At 37.5% G+C, this 18,990-nt stretch overlaps 1 protein-coding gene across 3 annotated transcripts in view; it reads left to right on the top strand.

The window, feature by feature from the left end:
• pdgfc (platelet derived growth factor c) overlaps positions 1-18,560 on the top strand; it is a 44,844-nt gene extending 26,284 nt beyond the window's left edge. For all 3 annotated transcript variants that reach the window (XM_015031945.1, XM_015031944.1, XM_015031946.1), the window contains 5 exons: positions 6,744-6,936; positions 10,187-10,367; positions 16,535-16,742; positions 16,946-17,163; positions 17,597-18,560. In XM_015031945.1, the coding sequence (XP_014887431.1) occupies positions 6,744-6,936; positions 10,187-10,367; positions 16,535-16,742; positions 16,946-17,163; positions 17,597-17,710 (914 nt within the window). In that variant the 3' untranslated portion in view covers positions 17,711-18,560. The remainder of the gene's footprint in view (positions 1-6,743; positions 6,937-10,186; positions 10,368-16,534; positions 16,743-16,945; positions 17,164-17,596) is intronic.
• Positions 18,561-18,990: the final 430 nt, after the last annotated feature.

The following is an 18,990-nucleotide window of genomic DNA, read 5'->3' on the forward strand; positions in this document are numbered from 1 at the left end:
AAGCTTCGAGGCAGGTAAATTTTCCTGGAGGAATTTTAGTAATCGAGGTACTCGAATCATTCGAGGAATCGTTTCAGCCCTACCTGCTATAGACATTTGGTATACGTTTCATGTCAATGTTCACATTAGACACATTAGAAATATTTGAACCAAAAGGCTGATGTGTTTAATACTTATTTTGCCTGCTTTGTAATCACAGTAATACTTAAAGGCCATGTCTTCAGTGTGGTGTTGAGTGTTAAAGTGGGTATTGCTTAGGAATATAAAACTAACCATGACATTAGATCTTTTGAAAAATGTCACTACAATTGACCTGTTTAGTATGAGGTCAGGATATTTTCATGACATGTATCCCAACATTAAATTAGCTCCATCTATTACAGGTTTATCTCGAAGTCAATCTCCATGGTAACGATAATGGGCAGAGTCACGCAAAACTAAATGACAGAACTTCTAGTTTTCCAGTTTTTGTTACTAACTGTAATGTCTGCATGGCTAAATGTGTGCAGGGACTGCTGCTTCCTGAGATGTTACACCTCTGTGGGGTTATTTTATTTGTGAGTCTTGGGAGCTGTAAACCTTCTGTGACTCACTGATAAGATTCATCCTCACTACTTTCTTTTTCTAATATTGAAAACTGACATACCTTTAAACCAAATCAAAAGGAAGGGATGTTGAACCTGTACTGAACCTCTATAACAGTGATGGAGCTCTATTCTAAATCAGACAATTCTTTAATATATAAAATGAACATACATATTTTTATTTTTGTATCACGATCAGAGCAGAATCTGTGCAGCGTTTGACTGCTGTGAAATATGGAGAACATCATCTGTTAATGTTCTGATGATGTCTAATTTCTCCCCAGACTTGAAGCATCTTGAGGATCTGTTGCTTTACTCCCTCTTCTTCAAACAACAATTCATTTCATCCTTTTGTTTTTGTTTTACATTATTGGCAACATCACCCAGCATTTGTGTTCCCAAACTCTCCTTCTTTGGTCAAACATGCAGCGCCATATGCTCAGCAGATCAAAGAGCAACTGAAAGGCTCCCATGCAGCCAAATAATTTTTTAATGGTATAGAATTCCTCTGGTGTGTTTCAGCTCCCTTCCTTGCCTGACCTACTGTAAACCTAAAAGCAATAAATATCCTAAGCATGGTTGGGAATTTACTGCACCTGCAGTATCCACTGCATGGTCTTAATAAGCTGCAGATGGCGGGGAACTTGAATGAAGGCCCAAATACACACTCTTAAGAGAAGGAAATTCTTTGTTAGGTACAGTTTCATCACCTGAGCAAAGCTTTTTCAGCCATAAACCGCTCAGAGTTTCCCATTCAATTTGATGAGGGAGTAAGAGGCTGAAATTAAAAGCAATTTGGATTTGGTGTCACACTGACCTGGTTGTCAATTATGGAACAGGAAATAGCTGTCAGAAGCACTTATGTTTGATCCATGAGGCTGGTGGGAAAACATGGTGTATAGATGGGCAAATATTAACCTCGTAATGTCCAAAATCAATTTTAAAGACTTGCTAATAACAATGCTAATTAGTGGATCCTCACATTTCTACCATTCAGAAATGGATTCTATTATTTTCTTTATTGTGATCTTCAGTGCTGGATAAACCATAAACCTGAGTGTCAATGTTGTCAATCACAGTGACTGCATGAAACACAGAATTGTGAATTTCCTGAGTCTAATGAGTGCTATTCGGAAAGGTTGTTATTTCTCCCTTGAGTTGTTTAGGAGCTGTCTGGACAAAGAGGTCAGTATCAGTTAGTCTTTGCTTAAAGCTATTTGAACATTTATTAAAGTTCAGGTATGCAGGAAAGCAAATCACTGTGTTTGGGTCAGACCTGTGAGTCTGCATGAGCATGTGTGATTGTGGGGCAACGGTATAGGCACCAATCTGTGGCTCTCTGCATACACATCCCTGTTTAGTTTTAGCAGGGGAAAGGTTAATGTTTAACAGCATGGTTGGTTCAGCCACTAACGTGTGAACAAAGCACAATGGCTGCACTGTATAGGCTCGTATTTATTCAGAGTCACTTCCTCCCTCAATAGTCGGCTCGACTTTCCTGACAGGGGAAGAAAGTGGGTCAAGGAAAAGTCATGTTTGAGGTAATTCACTCGAGGGGACTGCTTCTGTGATCATTAGATGACACTGGTTAACCTTAGGAGTGAGGTCATATTCAAGGCAACGTTACACCCAGAATCCTTCCTGACTGGTAGCGTGTCTGAGACGTTTTCGCGTACAGAATAAATCAAACGGAGGCGATTAGTGAGAACAGCTTGAAAAGAAAGACATGATTAATGCTTACAAGAAATCAGAAGTTTATTTCAAACTCCAGCTTTAATCAGTGTTTGTTTTCCGCTGCTGTGCTCGGATGAAGGTCACTTTTAAGAACTTTCTGCTTTGATGCAGGTGAACAAAAGATGAGAAATCTGTTGGAAGATATTCTTGAGATTTGTGTTCAATGACCTACGCCAAAGACGAAGCTAGTGTAACTATTTGTGTTAAGCTTGTGGGGATTATGCTGCGTACTAACAGAACTTTTGGATTAGGCATTGTTTCATCCATAAAGTAGTCTGGAATGTCTATTCATTGAGACACAGTGCATTTTTTTCTCTCTTCAACAGTGTCCTCAGTGTTTCACTTCAAGGCGCTTTTAGAATCTTATAAAACAGACTTTCTGGTCAGCATTTATCTTTTTGCCAAATAAGGAATAATGTCCTGCATGTTTTCAGAATGATACAAGGAATTCCCTCCTCCTTTTTATTCATACCATCTGTCTCTGGAGTCACACATTAAAGAATCATATACTTTTCACATTATTCATGGGGAGATTGTTTGCTAGAGCCAACAGTAATAGAGATGTAATTAAAAACATGTCACTGTGATGGAGGGCCAAGCTTTAATCACATGAAAGCTATCGGCTTCTTTTCTCCTTAGCCAGCAAAGTGTGTAAAAACTGTCCATCAAATTTTTTATGTTGAAAATTTATGCACCATAGTCAAAAAAAATATATTTTTTAAAAATCACATTTTAACAGAATGCATTTAACATCGTTGCATCAATAAATACATTAAACAGCATAAAAATTGTAGCATTTTTGAAGGACAAAGTGAGATAAAAAGAATAAAGCTATTGGATATCTATTTTGTAGCCTTGAGGTAAGCTTGTTCTTCTGCACAAAATGGTAGCGTGTATTTGGTGAGACCTTTTGTACTACAGGCCAAACTCCTCACAGTTATGAAAGAGCCTGTTCATTGAGAAGTCATGCCCGGGCTTTGTTTTTCTTTGCATCTGGCACATTCAGCCTGTTCCCTCCTGGATCATCACCAAACCCAAATGAAAACATCAAAGATATACTTTCAATAAAGAAGAATTGGTTCATTTTTCAGGAATCATTTTCTTCATGCCTCAGCTATCCCACTTTTTTTTTTTTTTTTTTTTTATAAAATGTCAGGAGAAATTCCAAGTGGGGATCAAAAAGAGCTTCATCATTTCAGTCAAAGTCACTGTATGAAATTTAGTTATAAGAATATTTGTTTTACTCTTAAAATAAAGCCTGAAATAATATAAAAAATACTTCATATTTACTTTTAATTACCCATATCTATCTCTATAATCCCTTCACTGAATGTTGATTTCTTCTTTACCGACTGTAACAGGTTAATACAGGCCTTTGGGGATTTCTTCATAAATTAAGATATTGTCCACAGAACACTTCAGTTTCAGAGCTTTGAATGTTGCTGACTCGACAAAGCATTAGTTTATCTGTTAGTTTATATTTTTTTAGTTTTTAGGTATACCAAGCCAAGTTTTTAAACAGTTACAGTTTCAAAACCATCATGATTCTCTGTTTTACTTTTCCTACAAAGTCTGTTTACTGATTCACAGAGATCGCCTGAGTGACTGCAGTGCTTCACCAGTAATCTTCTCATATGCTGCTATGCAGATGATATTCAACTGTACGACTCCTGTAGGCATCAAAACACACACGTGTTTAGACTGTGTGAAATGTTGGATGGTTATCGTTTTCCCCAACTAGATGAAGACAAATCTGAAATTCTTCTTTATGTTCCAGAAAAACATGATGTGACTCTTGGTCCTTCAGCTTCTTTTGCTAAATCTTCCATTGGGAGGAAATTTTGACTGCTTTAACTTTATCTGGCCATGAATTTTTATCAGTTGTGAAAAATTGCTAAGTTCCGTAATATCTGACGTTACAAGATTTAAATTGTTATCTATGCACTGGTTTCTTCAAGACTGGATTACTGCGATTTATTTTTCACCTGCTAAAGCTTTACTGGATCATCTGCAGGTTACAGAATGCTTTAGACGTCTGACCACCTCAGACATTTTGTCTCATCACACCAATACTCACGTTAGCATGTTAATGCTTGGAGAAGCCCCAACTAGCCCACTGTACCATAGTTTGTGGTTAATTGAACTAAAGACTATTTAATCATCTGGGAGAGTTTATAGAATATGTATTCTATAAATTGGATTGGACTTTCAGCTTCTGGTGATCAGGTTATCCCTAAGTATGAAAAATCTCAACCAGTTGCAAAGTTTTGATGCCATATGTCCTAAACTACTCCTACAAAATCCATGCAAATGCCAACTAATCTGATCATATTGCATAAAGACCACCTGTCTTGGAGTCGCTCGCCTCGGCATGCTGCATGTCCAGAGCAGCTCAAACTGACCCACGTTCTGTTTGCACTAATACTTTTTAACCAACTGGAGACATTATTAGACTCTTAAGGGATTGAACTTTCACCTCCAGATCAGTTTGTATTAAAAAAGTAAGAAGCCTGCTTTATGCCACACACCATTCATCCCAGAATCAAGGTGGATCACATCAGAAACATGTCAAAAACATGACTGGACTTGATGTTCCACAAAATGTGTTCATTTCATTGCATCAAGATGCTTTTAGACACTTTTTTAGATTTGTTAACATAAGGAGCAAGATGAGAAACAGGGTGATAACAGATATGTTTCAGCGTAATCCTCTTTTTTTCTTATGACTAAAAGAATATGTAAGGTGATGAAAGGCCTATAGAGAGGCTAATAGAAAATGAATGATCAGAGAAACATGCATTTAATTTGCAGTATGTTCAGTATTTGTCCATTTATATTGATGACATTTGATTGAACATTTCTCATTTGGTGATCCATCTGGGAGAAGATGTGATGCCAAGAGAGGCTAGTGGGATCTAGAGTTGGTCTTTTTAGGAGGACTGATCTTTCAATTTTAGATTAGGACTAGAACAACACAGACAAGAGCTCAAGTGAACAAAACTAAAAGATCTTTTAATACAAACTCAGACATTACTGTCATATTTTCTTGATAGATCTACAAATAATAGTAATCACACTTGATCTGTTTTCCTGATGAAGTTTAAGTTTTCATTTTTCTCAACTGTTTCAAGTAGTTTAAACTAAAAGTGTAAATTGTTAGGAAAACTAAAAACGTTTCAATTTCTGTTGTGCTTTGAATTATCCAATAAAATGGTGCTAAATATAAAATGTTTGGAAAGCCTAACCTGAATGTGTTTTTTATTCTCTTATAAGTAACAACATCAAGTTCATATTAAATTAAAGACATCCTGGTGTCAATATGCATCTTGAGCACAGGGGGAAAGGTTACGCATCCATTTATTATGTGTCAAATGTCCAGGAGCACAGTCCCTCGCTTGAGCCCATTAACCTCCTCCTGGTTCTCCTGATCATCACATGTATTAGACTCCTGGGAGAATACAGAGCGCTCATTAGAGACAAACACATTCATCTTAACAGGGACCTGTCATACATAAAGCAAGTAAACAACTTGTTAATAAAAGCAGCAATCAGTGAGAAAATTTGCTTTTTTTTAAGCTAAATTGCTGATTGTTTGTGGGATGTAGATACAACTTTTTACAGCAGTAGAAAATCTAAATAAAGTAAGTCAAATGGAAGTTTAACATTGCTTTACTGAACAGATATCTCTTATAAGCTAACTTTAAAGATATCATTAGAACTTGATCAATTATTGTTGTTCATACTAATTTCACCAGTTTTTGGACAAATCCATAATCTATAATCATTTTATTAGTGCAGTTGTGTTTCCACCAGCAAGGCTTTCAGATGGAAACATCCTTTCATCTGTTTGAATCCCTGGCAGACTGAATGATTAAAAGCCCACAGCAGATACAGTATTAAATCCAGCAGACTACGCTGCATTTAATTTACTAAGTAGCCAAGGAATTTGCTAATAATGTATGTCTAAAGACGAACATACATGTAAGCCACCAATAATTTCATGGTGTCTGTGCTTGCATAGTTTAATATGAGAAATACATATTTTAGTTAACTTTCTGGGTTGAGAAACATATGAACATGTTTGAGTTAGAATCAAATATGTTAATTAAAAAATACATTATCAAGGCAGTCACAATCAATAGCCGGCGAGGCATAAAATAGAAATAAAATAAATGAAAATAAGTTACTTTTTAAAGCATATTTACTCACGTATGGATCTCACACTTGGTAGATTTTATTTGCTCTGTCACTTATAGTCCTAAAATACACTGAAGTTTGTCTTTATAAAGGTTTAAGGGATGTGAATACTTTATAGGGCAGCATGCATGATGGTAACAGAGGTTCCCTGTTACCTGATCTGATCTGTCACTCAAACCAGAGTCTGTTAAAACCCAACATAAATCAAATATTTGCTTTCCATTTCAGGAGTTCAAGAGTCCGTTCAGGAAAAAGTCTTAACTGTGTCTGGAGAGGGAATGATCCACAGCCCAGACTTCCCACACACGTATCCCAGGGATACCATGCTGGTCTGGAGACTGGTGGCGGCCGACAACAGGAGGATCCAGCTCACATTTGATGAGAACTTTGGTCTGGAGGATCCTGAAGATGGAATATGCAAGTAAGAGAATAAAGACATCTATCTGCATGCTGTGATATTTAAAAGGGTCCCTGAACTTTACATCAGATAATCCATCCAATGATGTTGCTTTTGAGTTCAAAATTCAAACTTTAATCTTTGCCACCAATTTTTAAGAAAAGCACATTAATAAATGTTGCCATGCTTAACATAAAAGACCACATTGCACATCTGTTAGAAAATGAACAATTTTGGTCAGCGACCATCACATAGAGGCTTTCCCCAGAAGCATGTCAGATGCATGTTGGTTGGTGGAAAAAAACGACATGTCCCATCTGGACTGTTGTCCATCTTTAAAGATTTAAAGTTGGTGTGTGGCCATTTGTGAAATTGCATTTGGCCTACCACACCGGGCCCTGAATATCGAAAACTCCCACAGCAGAGTGATTTGTTTTGCCCAAAACGCCTTGATGACGTTGATCAGACCATCATATTTCACAGGATGAGGTCGATGGTTTCAGCTGTGTACTAAATAGTTTGAATGACACGCCCTGCCCTCTGAATGGAAACATATAAACACAAATACACAACAACATACCACAATATGTCATCCGCTTTATTGACTTTCAGTTATTGGTGGGCTTCACCTCTGGTGTCATTCAGTTTAAATGGACTTCCCAATTCCTAATGATCGATTTACTTGGTGTGCATAATACTCAGTGCCAGGATGTCTGTGAATCACTGGTTGGAGAAGTGGAGACCAGTTCGGGAAAGGTAGAGAAGACAGGAGGATGAGAGCGCCGTTGAAATACCTGGAGAGCCCTCTAATGGATGATAAATGGAACTACTGCTTCCCCCAGAGCTTTAAAAGTTGTAAGGTCCTGTAATAAAGCAATTCACCAAATTGAAAAAAAAATACTATGGAGCTTTTAAAAAAGCATGTCCTCAAAATATAGCCGATAAGAGGAGATGTTTTTTATTCCGGTTCTGATCTTGATCCAGAATCTTGTTAAAACTGTGCTGTGTGTTTTCACTGTGGACTCAGCCTTTAGCTCAACGTCACTTTGCATTTTCATGTGTTTATTTGCTGCTGACTGAAGGAACCCACACAGCTCTATATCCGCACTCCTGTGCGTTGGCAGATGGAATGGATGTACAGGAAAGGATGTACATTTACAAACATGTATAACGTTTTTTTCATACATTTTTTACATTTTTTTCTCACATTCTCTCAATTTTTCCCCTTAAACAGTCTTTATTTCTACCTCACACTCACACATACTCACAAACATATCCTCCTGGCCGTTTCTTCTTTTATATCTGTGTTTAAAAATTCATTCACAATTTTTTTTCCCCTCAGACATTCCTAACACGGCTGTCAGTGAAAAAAAAAAATAAAAAATGAAAACGACTAACACAAAGCTATTGATGCCAGGCATTTACCTTCGTGTCACTGCTCTGTGATTCAAATAAACAAGCGTGCCGTGTCCTATGCAGTGATCCACAGCAATGACAGGGGCTAAAGCAAACAAGCAGTGGGAGACGTGTTCAGCTCTGGTTGCAAGCCTGGAGCAAGATCTCTGTGTTAAGATGTGAGAGAGGGGCTGTATAGTTGAGATGCTCATCTGCTATTCTGTTTGTCTGTGGCGAGATGAAAAGCATTCTTACCAAATCCACTGGAGGAGAGGCATATTGAAGAGGGATTGCTCTCGCTGCTGGTTGGCATGGCAGCAGGGTCGTGCTTGGCAGCTCCCAGACACGACTGTTTTCAGAAATGCATTTGTGCCCTCTGTCTTCAGTCTGAAAAGAGAGGACTAAAAAAAAATGTGTTTGTTCTGCTAATATGCGTCATTGCCATGGCGGATATTTTGTCTATTAATAATTGACAAGGTGAAAAGAGTGTAGGAGAAAGCTTTTTGAATATTAAGTACAGTTTACTGCACACTGCTGTGTGCATAAAGCATAGTTTCATTTCAAATTTTAATTTAAAAGACTTTTCAGCTGTCAACAGTTTATGAAGTTTGGTGCATACAGTTTGTCAGTGCACTGGTTAATTTGAGGAATCACTGTTTGACATGGTGAGTCTGAACACATGGAGATGTGTAATGATCAGGCAGTTCTGCATAATTGATAAGCCATCTGTCAGAACCGTGGATTTGTCAGAGTGGCAAGTTTTAGAAAAAAGCTTTCCTTCAGGAACATCTCACAATGTAGAAAACAGAAAAATGTATAAATTGATGGATTTCAGACAGGGTGAAAATGTATGTAATTTTACAAAGGATCATTTGCAACATGACTTTTTCTGATAGTTTTGTTTGTTCATACAGCAGCTTGCAGTTTATGCAAATCCCCAAGTAAAAAAGGGGGAATTAAAACATTCACCTTCAGAGAAAACTCAGTTGACGCTTTGCTCATGTCAGAACAAGCTGCTTGGTGAAATTCATTTTGAACTGAGCCGTCAACCTGCTGGAAAAATAAACGATGTCCCTGAAATCTAAATATCCAAATTGGCAGCAGCAAATGAGAGGTTAGCGCTTCTGTTGATGCAAATGGCAAAGTGATTAGGAGTCAGCGGCGGCTGAAGTGGAGGCAGTGCAACCTCCACACGCGTATAAATAATAAAATGCTGAACTCCTGAACTGCAGTTTACAAGAACTGGAGACACTCAGTGTTAGCACTAACACAACAAAGGAAACTGGACTGGGGCTAAGAGCATCTGCACCTTATAATGTTTAATGGATTTATGGGTTTGACAGGTTGGCCAGTGGAGAGAAATCTCTGTAAAATACAAGGTGACAAAGTTTTACAGAGCAACCCAGGAAATCATGCTTTCCTGGGTTGCTCTAGAATTTTTGAATGCCATCTTTTTGCAAAAGTCTTTTTTTATTGATGCTACTCAAAAATACCAAAACAGTCAATGCTTTCCAGGAACCTTGAGGTTATTTTGAGGTTACCAGATAATTTCTGCAGCTTTGTTGACATTTATCCAAACTAAAAAGAACGATATTTTGGGGGACTTTATTGGGTACTTTAAAACTTACCATGTACTTTCCTGGAACCTTGCTGAACATTTCTAGACAGTTTTAATGTCATATGTACAGCCACAGAACTTAAAATATTATTTTTCAGAACACACCAGTCTATTTCCAGAACCTACTGCAAACTTTTCTAGAACTTTCCTGGAACATTTCTGGAACTTTGATGGAACTGATTTGTTATATTTCCTGAACTTATTGGGTATTGTCTAGAACATCATTATGACTTTCTACAATTTTCTGCCCCACTCTCCTAGGTATGACTTTGTGGAAATAGAGGATCCCACTGAGAAGACGATCCTGGGTCGTTGGTGTGGGTCACAATCTGTACCATCAAGTCAAACATCTACAGGCAGCCAAGTTATTGTTCGCTTCATATCAGATGAATACTTCCCCTCTGAGCCAGGATTCTGCCTCCACTACTCTCTACTTCCTGTGGTAGGTAAAATACCAGTGAACAGGAGTTGAAGAATGATCATTGTGAGTACCTAAACCGCTTTATGCTCAGCCGGGGAATTCACCTGACAATGAGCGAAGTCGCTCTGTGTATGCACAATGAAAAATCATCTGCTTGGTAAACCCCACATTGTGCCTTGATTTGCAATAATCTATTTCTGACTCTCTGGTCCCAAGCTTTTATGTATCATTGGGGAGAAATTGTGTTTAAGTTATGTTGGAATGTAGCAACATCTGGTACATGTACTTTCATTTATTACAGCTGTAAAGATTACCAGGCTCCACAGCACTGCACACACATTTACAGAAGCACAGTTAAATAAATAAAACAATGCCAACGTGTGCTGCAAGGCAATTAGTGATAACAAATTACTTGACAATTGGTTTTTAGATGCTAGACCCTGAAATTACCTATATGACTAACACACTGTGAAGTTTGTGTTGTTTTGGTATGCTGCATAGTTTTGAAAGCAGTCATGCCTAACAACAACTTTATCTAGGATTTCTTTTGACACAACAGATTCTGATGAAAGTCATAGACTCTTGGGGGAATTTATTCAGCAGACTGAAATAAAAGGTATGGGTGTTATACGCTTTAGTCATAAGTAATTTTACTGGAAAGAAATTACATTTGCTCTATTCTCGTAGCCTCTGCCAAAGTTGAATACAAAGTAATTCACCCCTTTGGTGAATTACTTTATATTTCATACAATTCAAACTATCTGACACATTCAGTTAATAACATTTTGCGTATATAGATCAGTTGATTTTTGTCTTCATCTATCATCTTTGCATTTATTTTTGTTCCTCTGCAACTTTTTTTCCCTCTGTACTGCAGACCACACACATCGATGCTCCAGGTCCTTTTGTCCCGGTTTAAACCCAGAGATAAACTTAAGAGACAACGGCCACTTTTCAGCCTGTTCTGCTCTGTTTACCTGCCTTAAGTAAATAAAGTTATGCTTTAATCCCTATTGGTTGAATCGAGCATAAGCAGATATGGTTACTGGTAGTGCATCCTAATACTTATGTAACTTTCATTCTGCTTCTTATGCTTTCTTTTATTGTCGCCTCATCAGTCTTTCTGCATTAAATCCCACATCAAGATTTATGACATGAACATGAACTAAGAAGGAATTTGTGAATATTATAAAAAAGATACAGAGGTCATGGTGTACTTCACACTGATAAAGGTTCAGGGCATTGAAACTTTCAGCAGAGAAAGATAAAAGCCTGCACTGTTACTTCTTGCTACAGTGAGGATTTAGTAACAGACTATCTTTCGATCGAACTTGCCTGTTTGTTGGGTCAAAAGTTTGAACACTTGAGAATTAATCCATAAAAGTACTTCTCACTGCTTTAAAGCTCTACAGAAAGTCGATGTATAAGTTATTCATGATTGTGAATTTTTGTGGCAGAATTATGATTTACAAAGACAACACCTGCAACACAGCTATTACAGGTGCAACTCAAATCTCCCAGTAATATCAGAACATTAATCAAACTCATCCAGAGTCACACAAGGAACTGCTGGGATGAAGACTCATTTACTCAGCATGTGGAATGATTTTGGTGGTAACACAGCAGAAAAGTCTGAACAATTTCCTGATTCCTTCAGTGAATCAATAACCACTTAGTGGCACTGAAAGACTGTGTACAGAGCAATAAACCTTCAGCCCAAGACGGTCAAGCAAATTATTAAATATGCAAAAAGAATCAAAGATGCAAATGTAGGATGTGAACATGTATTCTGTCATCAGATGAACTCTTCTTTTCTTCAGAGCAACAAGATAGTTTGAACTTGGATGCAGTTGGGTTTTCCTCCATGCAAACGATCCTAAACATGCATCAGAGCTGGTTTTAGAATAGATAAAACAGACAAATATTCAGCTCCTCTATTCACTCAACCTCACTGAAAATGTGTTGAGTGGTTAAAAGTTGCTTAGCTATAAACCTGAGTGGATTGGAGAATATCCCCACTAAATTCCACCTTATGATTTTAAAATTCATTAAATCTGCTGTTTTATGATCTTTTATACCAAAGCAGAATGGTTCAAAACAATTATTAAAAGCAAAACTGAATAAAACATCCATGTTTTTAAACCGTTAACATTTTGGACCTAATGCTTTTCAAAACCTGCTTCCTTTCTTCATGCTTAGATCCACGTAAAAATTATTCATCAAAATGATTCACCAAAATCTTCAACAACAAAAATAAACAGCTTGACTGCAGCTACATGGACAATCTATGGACAATTTCAAATGATTTATCTCCATTACAAAAATGGCATTAAAATAGTGAATAGTTCCGTCATTGGAGACAAAGTTTTTCTTTCATAGTCAAACTGTTAAAGGTGCAGGAAACCATTTGAGAGAAGAGGAAAGCTTTGGGCTTCGAATGCTCAGTTTGTCTCCCCTTTGAACCCGTGTCCGACAGAGGAGGAGCTCGCCGAACAGCAGCGCTCTGTGTTTCCTCTGTGGTCAACCAGCAGCTACTGGAACCTCATGCCATGCAGAGGCCAGCTCTGTAGTTTATATTTAAACAAGCAATGATTCCACCCTACCACTTCCATGGAATGAGAAGAGGGGAAAAAAATAAAACCCAGTCTGTAATCCACAGGAAGAGATTTTAAGAAGAAAAAGAAACAGTCGAGGCAAAAAGGTTGTTAAAACACGGAGGAGAAGGGGCCTGTTGAATGGAGCGTGACGGGCGCTGAGTGGTGGGCGTAGTGGGTTAAGGGAGCAAACAAAACATACATCATTGTCTTGGGGTGCTGAGGTCTCCATCCAGAACTGAGCGGCGCTGATCCGCTGGCCCAAAAGATCACTCAGCTGGCTTGTTTTTTAAAGGATAAAAAGGAGTTGTACGCAGCTGAGATGGAACAAACTCATGTTTGTTTAAATAGTGGCGCATGCTGCGCAGAGCTCATACGATCTATACTCGAGTAAAAAAACAAACAGAAGCTTTTGAAAAAGCTGAAGTAAATCTTGGTTAAAAATCAATGCAGGAGTCTTTGCCATGATTAAACTAAGGTTTGTTTTTACACTGACCTTAATTACAGTTAATTATGTGTAGTGAATGGAAGTGAAATACTTTTTCGTGCACAGAAAACCTTGATGCTTACTCTTCCTTGTGCAAGGAAGTGGTTTGCAGCTGCATGTGAAAGAAGAATATATTGTTTTCAAGAGCTCTCCCAGGATGCTATTTCAGAATTGTCATCTCAACATGGTCAGCTGAACCTGTCATTTTAGCTACCAGGAATATTTCGCGTGAGAAGAACACCGAGTGTGGAAGACCGCTTGGAAACGGGCCTGTTCTGTGGGGTCAGGGGGCAAACTCTTCCACTTTCATAAAATAAAACGTTCAACTTTTTACAACCAACATACACTAAACCACACAAATATCCCTGCTGTCACTCTTTAAGGCTTTTTAGTTTCTATTTATTACACCGGCAGATTATGAATTGAAATTATTATTTTTAAAAGAGCCTCAAGAAAACATTTGTTGTGAAATGGGCCTATCAAATTGAATTAGTAATATAATATACCTGATTGGTTACTCCAAGTAATTGGTTACTGTTTTTCATTTGACCTTTGACACCCTCAGCTGACTGCTGGGCCAGTGGGTCCGTGTACATCTGTCATTTCTGCTTGTAAAGTCAAATCAGCTTGCTGTTCTTGAATCTGCTCCAAGTCAAAGTTAAAGGTTATTTCACTCATCTTACTTCAGTCTCTACTGTTTGTCTTGTGTTGCTTTTTGTCTTGATTTTAATTTTCTATTTTTCCCATCGATGCACACTGACTGATTTTAAAGGTCATAACTGAAAATGAGGCGTTTCAAATTTATCAAATGTGTCTTCTGACTTTCTGATGAAACTGACATGTTTTTAAAGGATCTCTCTCTGGAGCTAATCCTGAAGCATGCTGTGGCCGCATCATTGGCATTCACAAATGACCTTAGCCCTTCCTTACTTGTTACTACTTGTCATATCATATCAGAAGTTCTTTTCCCAGAAGACAGAAAAATACAAATACGATTTTAGCATAAATACAGTTTATAGTGCAACATTCTGATCCAGTGTTTGTTTTAATAAGTCTTTGTTAATCTCTAAAAGTTCCTGCAGCTGTCAGCTTTATAGCGGTATTAAAACACCTCTGACTGAACACACTGGGGTTTTTTATTTCATGCCTAGATTGACTCAAGTATTAGTTTGTAATTTTCATATTGAATAGAGATAAATGCACAAATATCTGCACATTTTTTTATTTTTATTTTAAACTTGCACATCTCCAAGCAGCATTTCTTCATTACTAATTTAGCTGAATGAATTATTTAGGGGCCATATTGGTTCCCAGAAATGTCTTTTCAATCCCCTTAAAAGTTTTTTTTCTTTTTTTTTTTTTTCCTTTCCAAAAGCTTTTAGGCACAGCTGCAAGAAGAGTCTTAAATACTTGTGACAATGTTTCCTTTCACATGTCAGTCAGATAAGAGAAAAGAAGCCAGTGACTTGACATTTTGCTTGAACAGGACTGAAATCAGTCTCTTCTGTTGTGGGAGGACCAAAGCCAAGTTATCAATCTTTTGTGTGAGAGAGTTGCAGCCAGGAGAACTGAGGGCTGGAAACAAATAACACTGTCACCCATTCAGAGGCACAACAACAAGCTGCTATGCAAAGTGGGCAGAGGAGGTGAAAGAGATGTGATGACGTTTGACAGCTTAATAAAAGTCTGTCGTTATTTCATATTGCTGTCCTCTCTTCAGAGGATAAAGTATTTTGAATATAGTCACAACTATATGCATCTACTAGAAATATTCTGAATGTAAACTGTGAAATGAATAACATTTAATATTCAGTAATCAGATAATTAATATTCAATAATTCAATAATATTTTTCAGTATATATTTTTCCCAAGTAAAACTTTTCCATTAGCAATACTAATTATCTGTCCAGGTTTTACCCATATCTGACTTCCACTAATATAAAATGGTACATTTTCAAATAGATTTAATCCTTATGTTTGTTTAACCTACTTAATAGAATTAAGTTTGTTTATTCATTTCTGAGGATTAGAAGTTTAGAGCCTTTTTACTGCTTATGCACTTAGATAATTTCAATAATGTTGTGGTTAATAGTGGCTAACAATTTAACTGTCATTTAAATCGGCACCTTGCTGTGGATTTTTCACAGCAAACATATTTTTCTATATGAAGACTATTTCATTCTCCCATTTCCTCTTAGATATCCAAAACATAAAGTTTCTACGTCAGAGAAAACTCTTCAGATCTCGACCTCATGTATTAATTCAAAGGCAAACAGATGACTACAAATCAGAGATTTATGTTTAAATTTTCTCTGCTTTTCACTTGAAGTTCTGATTACTTGTATCTTATGTGAAGCAACAACAATTAGGATTTGTAGACAAATTCCTTCAGATCTCTCACATGTTTGATGGGAGTATACAGAATCCTTCACAACACATTCTTTTGCATTCTCACTTCTGCATCAATAACCTTTCTGAGTGCAATAAGGGGAAAGTTTATTACTCAGGGACTGACGACGATATCACTGATACAAAAGTTCAAAGCATCTCACATAAAATATCTTCACTTTTTATGTTAGCGAGCTACTTACTTAGTTTTGTTAACACAAACTGAGTAAGTTGCAGCATAAGTTCACCTCAAAACACTGCATTACTTGTTTTTCTCTGACTTCATGAAAAGAAAATTAAACCTCAATAATAAAACATTTTCAGATTTGTAAAAAGCAAGAAGCAGCAATTTGTGTTGATGTCATAGAACAGCGACAAGCAGAACCCAAATGCAGGCAGGTGAAAATCAACAGTTTCTCTTAAAAAAAGTGATTTAAAAGCTTTAAAAAAACTGAGGACTATTAATACATGACACACAGGAGTGACACAAGGAACCAATAACGGAATAAAGCAATCGTAAAGGAACTGACAAGCATATTTTAAAAGCATTTAAAATATCAAAATTTTAAATGCTTTTCACATTTTTATTCATTTTTACACGAAAGGATAATCAGATTTTGTAGACAACTTACAGAAGGTGAGGTCAGATTGTTCAAGATTGTCACTGAATCACCATGAATATGCAGTAGATTGATTTATGTGATTATTGTTTGTGCAGAGTGCATCGGAGCCAGAGGCTACCACGCAGCCCCCTCCGTCCCTGCAGGGTGTTGAGGAGCTGCTGGAGGCGGTGGCGGTGCTCAGCACAGTGGAGGACGTCATGAAGTATCTGGAACCGGAGCGATGGCAGCTGGATATGGAGGAGCTGTACAAACCCACGTGGCACATGTTGGGGAAGTCGTTCATCCTCAACAGGAAGGCCAGAGGTAGAGCACTTCATCTTCTAGATTTCAATTTCTGCTCTAGAAACGTGTTTAAAACCCTGCTAAAATAAAACTAAATAAATACGTGAAAAGAACAAAAACTAAAAGCTCTGTAAACTTCACCATAAGTTTCCACTCTGCTTTGAAACCCAGATAAATATTTTGCACTGAGGTTTTTCTGGAACTTCTTCTGTGTCTTTGAGAAGGAGCTGATCTCAATCTGCAGAGGGAGGAAGTTCGGCTGTACAGCTGCACGCCACGCAACTACTCAGTGTCTTTGCGAGAGGAGCTGAAAAGGACAGATGTCATTTTCTGGCCCAGCTGCCTCCTTGTAAAGCGCTGTGGTGGAAACTGTGCCTGCTGCTCTCATCGCTGCGCTGACTGCCAGTGCGTGCCAACAAGGGTCACAAAGAAATACCATGAGGTAATCATCACTTCACAGATTAAACTTTAAAATTTATCCACCTTTTTTTTATTGTGTTAACCAAAAAGGAAGGTGTGGGATGGTTCACACACTGTAGCAGAATAACAACATAAAAAATAAAGAAAAACTCATCCTTTTTCTATGCTTGACACAACACATCAACTCAGAAACAATAAAAGATTTACATTTCTTAAGTGTTTAATATGAAATCACAATGTCCAATACATAAAAAGTGTTTTTTATTGAGTACATTTTTTAATTTTTAATTTATTTATCCACCATTGATTTTATCTGAAATTATTTGTATTTTATTCACTCCAGATTGTTTAGAAATGATTTATGTACATGTTTTCAAGTAGATAAAAAAATAAATGTGCTTTAGTGAAGTTTTCTGCACCGATCGGCTCATGCACTGTGTGCGTCTTCTCAACAGGTTCTTCTGTTGAGACATCGAGGCGGAGGGAGAAACCTGCAGAAGTCCATGACGGATGTGGCCTTGGAGCACCATGAAGAGTGTTCCTGTGTCTGTAAAGACGACCAGGACTGACCTCAGATCTGCCAACAGCAGCACCAGAACATCAGGCGTGAACTCTGCAGCCGTTCTGAATCTCATCCACTTCCATTGGGAAGCTAACAAGATTCTTCTTTCATACTCTTGTCCTTTCACTAATTGGATGAAGCAGAACAGACTGGAATCTAATAAATCGTCGGTAAGGATGTGAACATTGGGGAATACAAATAGTGTGTTCTGAGTGTATTTTAGAGGAAAGGAAAATCACTGGAGCAAATGTGGACTATTACCAAACAGCTCCAGACATGGAGTTAACTCAGAGATGTTGTCTACTCATCCGGACAAAGTTTTCATTCAGTGTGGACTGTTACATTTAAGGGAGCGTCTTCTTTAAGTGCCTCTAGTCTCTGTAAGTGAGCTGCCTCCAGCTGCTTAACTCCCACAGTTTCATGTTTTCCACCATCGAGCCAAAGAGAAGTGCTTGTGTCTGGCTATTTTCCTTTACCATCTTTGAGCTTCGCTACAGATTTGTCAGTGGAAAAATGCAGTGGCATACAATCACATTATGTGTAAATATTTTGCTTTGTTTTGTTTTTTATACCAAAGATTTTCAAGGAGGGATTGTTGTGGATTTCGAACCAGTTGGACATTGTCTAGAAACGTCTCTGTGATCCATATCATCGATATCAACTCTGCTTGCTTAAGGAATATATTGCATTTTGTTGTTTTTGCAGAATGATTGTTCATAATAAATATTTATTTCTAATGAAAGGGAATTTAGTTATAATGTGTTTGCTACGTTTTTGCTGTACAGTAGAATTAGTTTTCATTTTTTATTTTTAGTCATTTTTACTTCGAAATTTCATTGAGGTTGTTTTTTATTTGAACACCAAAGTTATTTAACTGTTTGTGTATTTTCTAATACTGAGCTTAAAGAATAAAATTTTCAATTTCTGCTTGAATTTGAACTTCTTGTGGCTCCTCTAAATTAAACTTTGACAGACGGGAGTCTGATTTGTGCTGGAGGTCGTTGGTGTACGGAGTGAAAAGGAACAGTGAGAGTACGGAGCCCTGCGGCGCTCCTGCTGCTGATCACCTGCTTACACACACAGTCCCTCTGCTTCACAAACTGAAGTCTGTCTGTCAGGTTCTCACTGACCAAAGCAATTGGTGAGGCCTTGTGTTTTCTTGAGTTTAACAGAAAAAAATCTTTAATAATATATTGCATAGTAAATAAGGGTCATGATTTCCAGAACAAAGGTCAATGATTTCAGAAGAAAATAAATGATTTCCAAAGTTTAACACCAGTAAAAAAG

This window comes from Poecilia latipinna, unplaced genomic scaffold, assembly GCF_001443285.1.
Source record: "Poecilia latipinna isolate Pla-1442-1.1 unplaced genomic scaffold, P_latipinna-1.0 Scaffold224, whole genome shotgun sequence".
Lineage (NCBI taxonomy): Eukaryota > Metazoa > Chordata > Actinopteri > Cyprinodontiformes > Poeciliidae > Poecilia > Poecilia latipinna.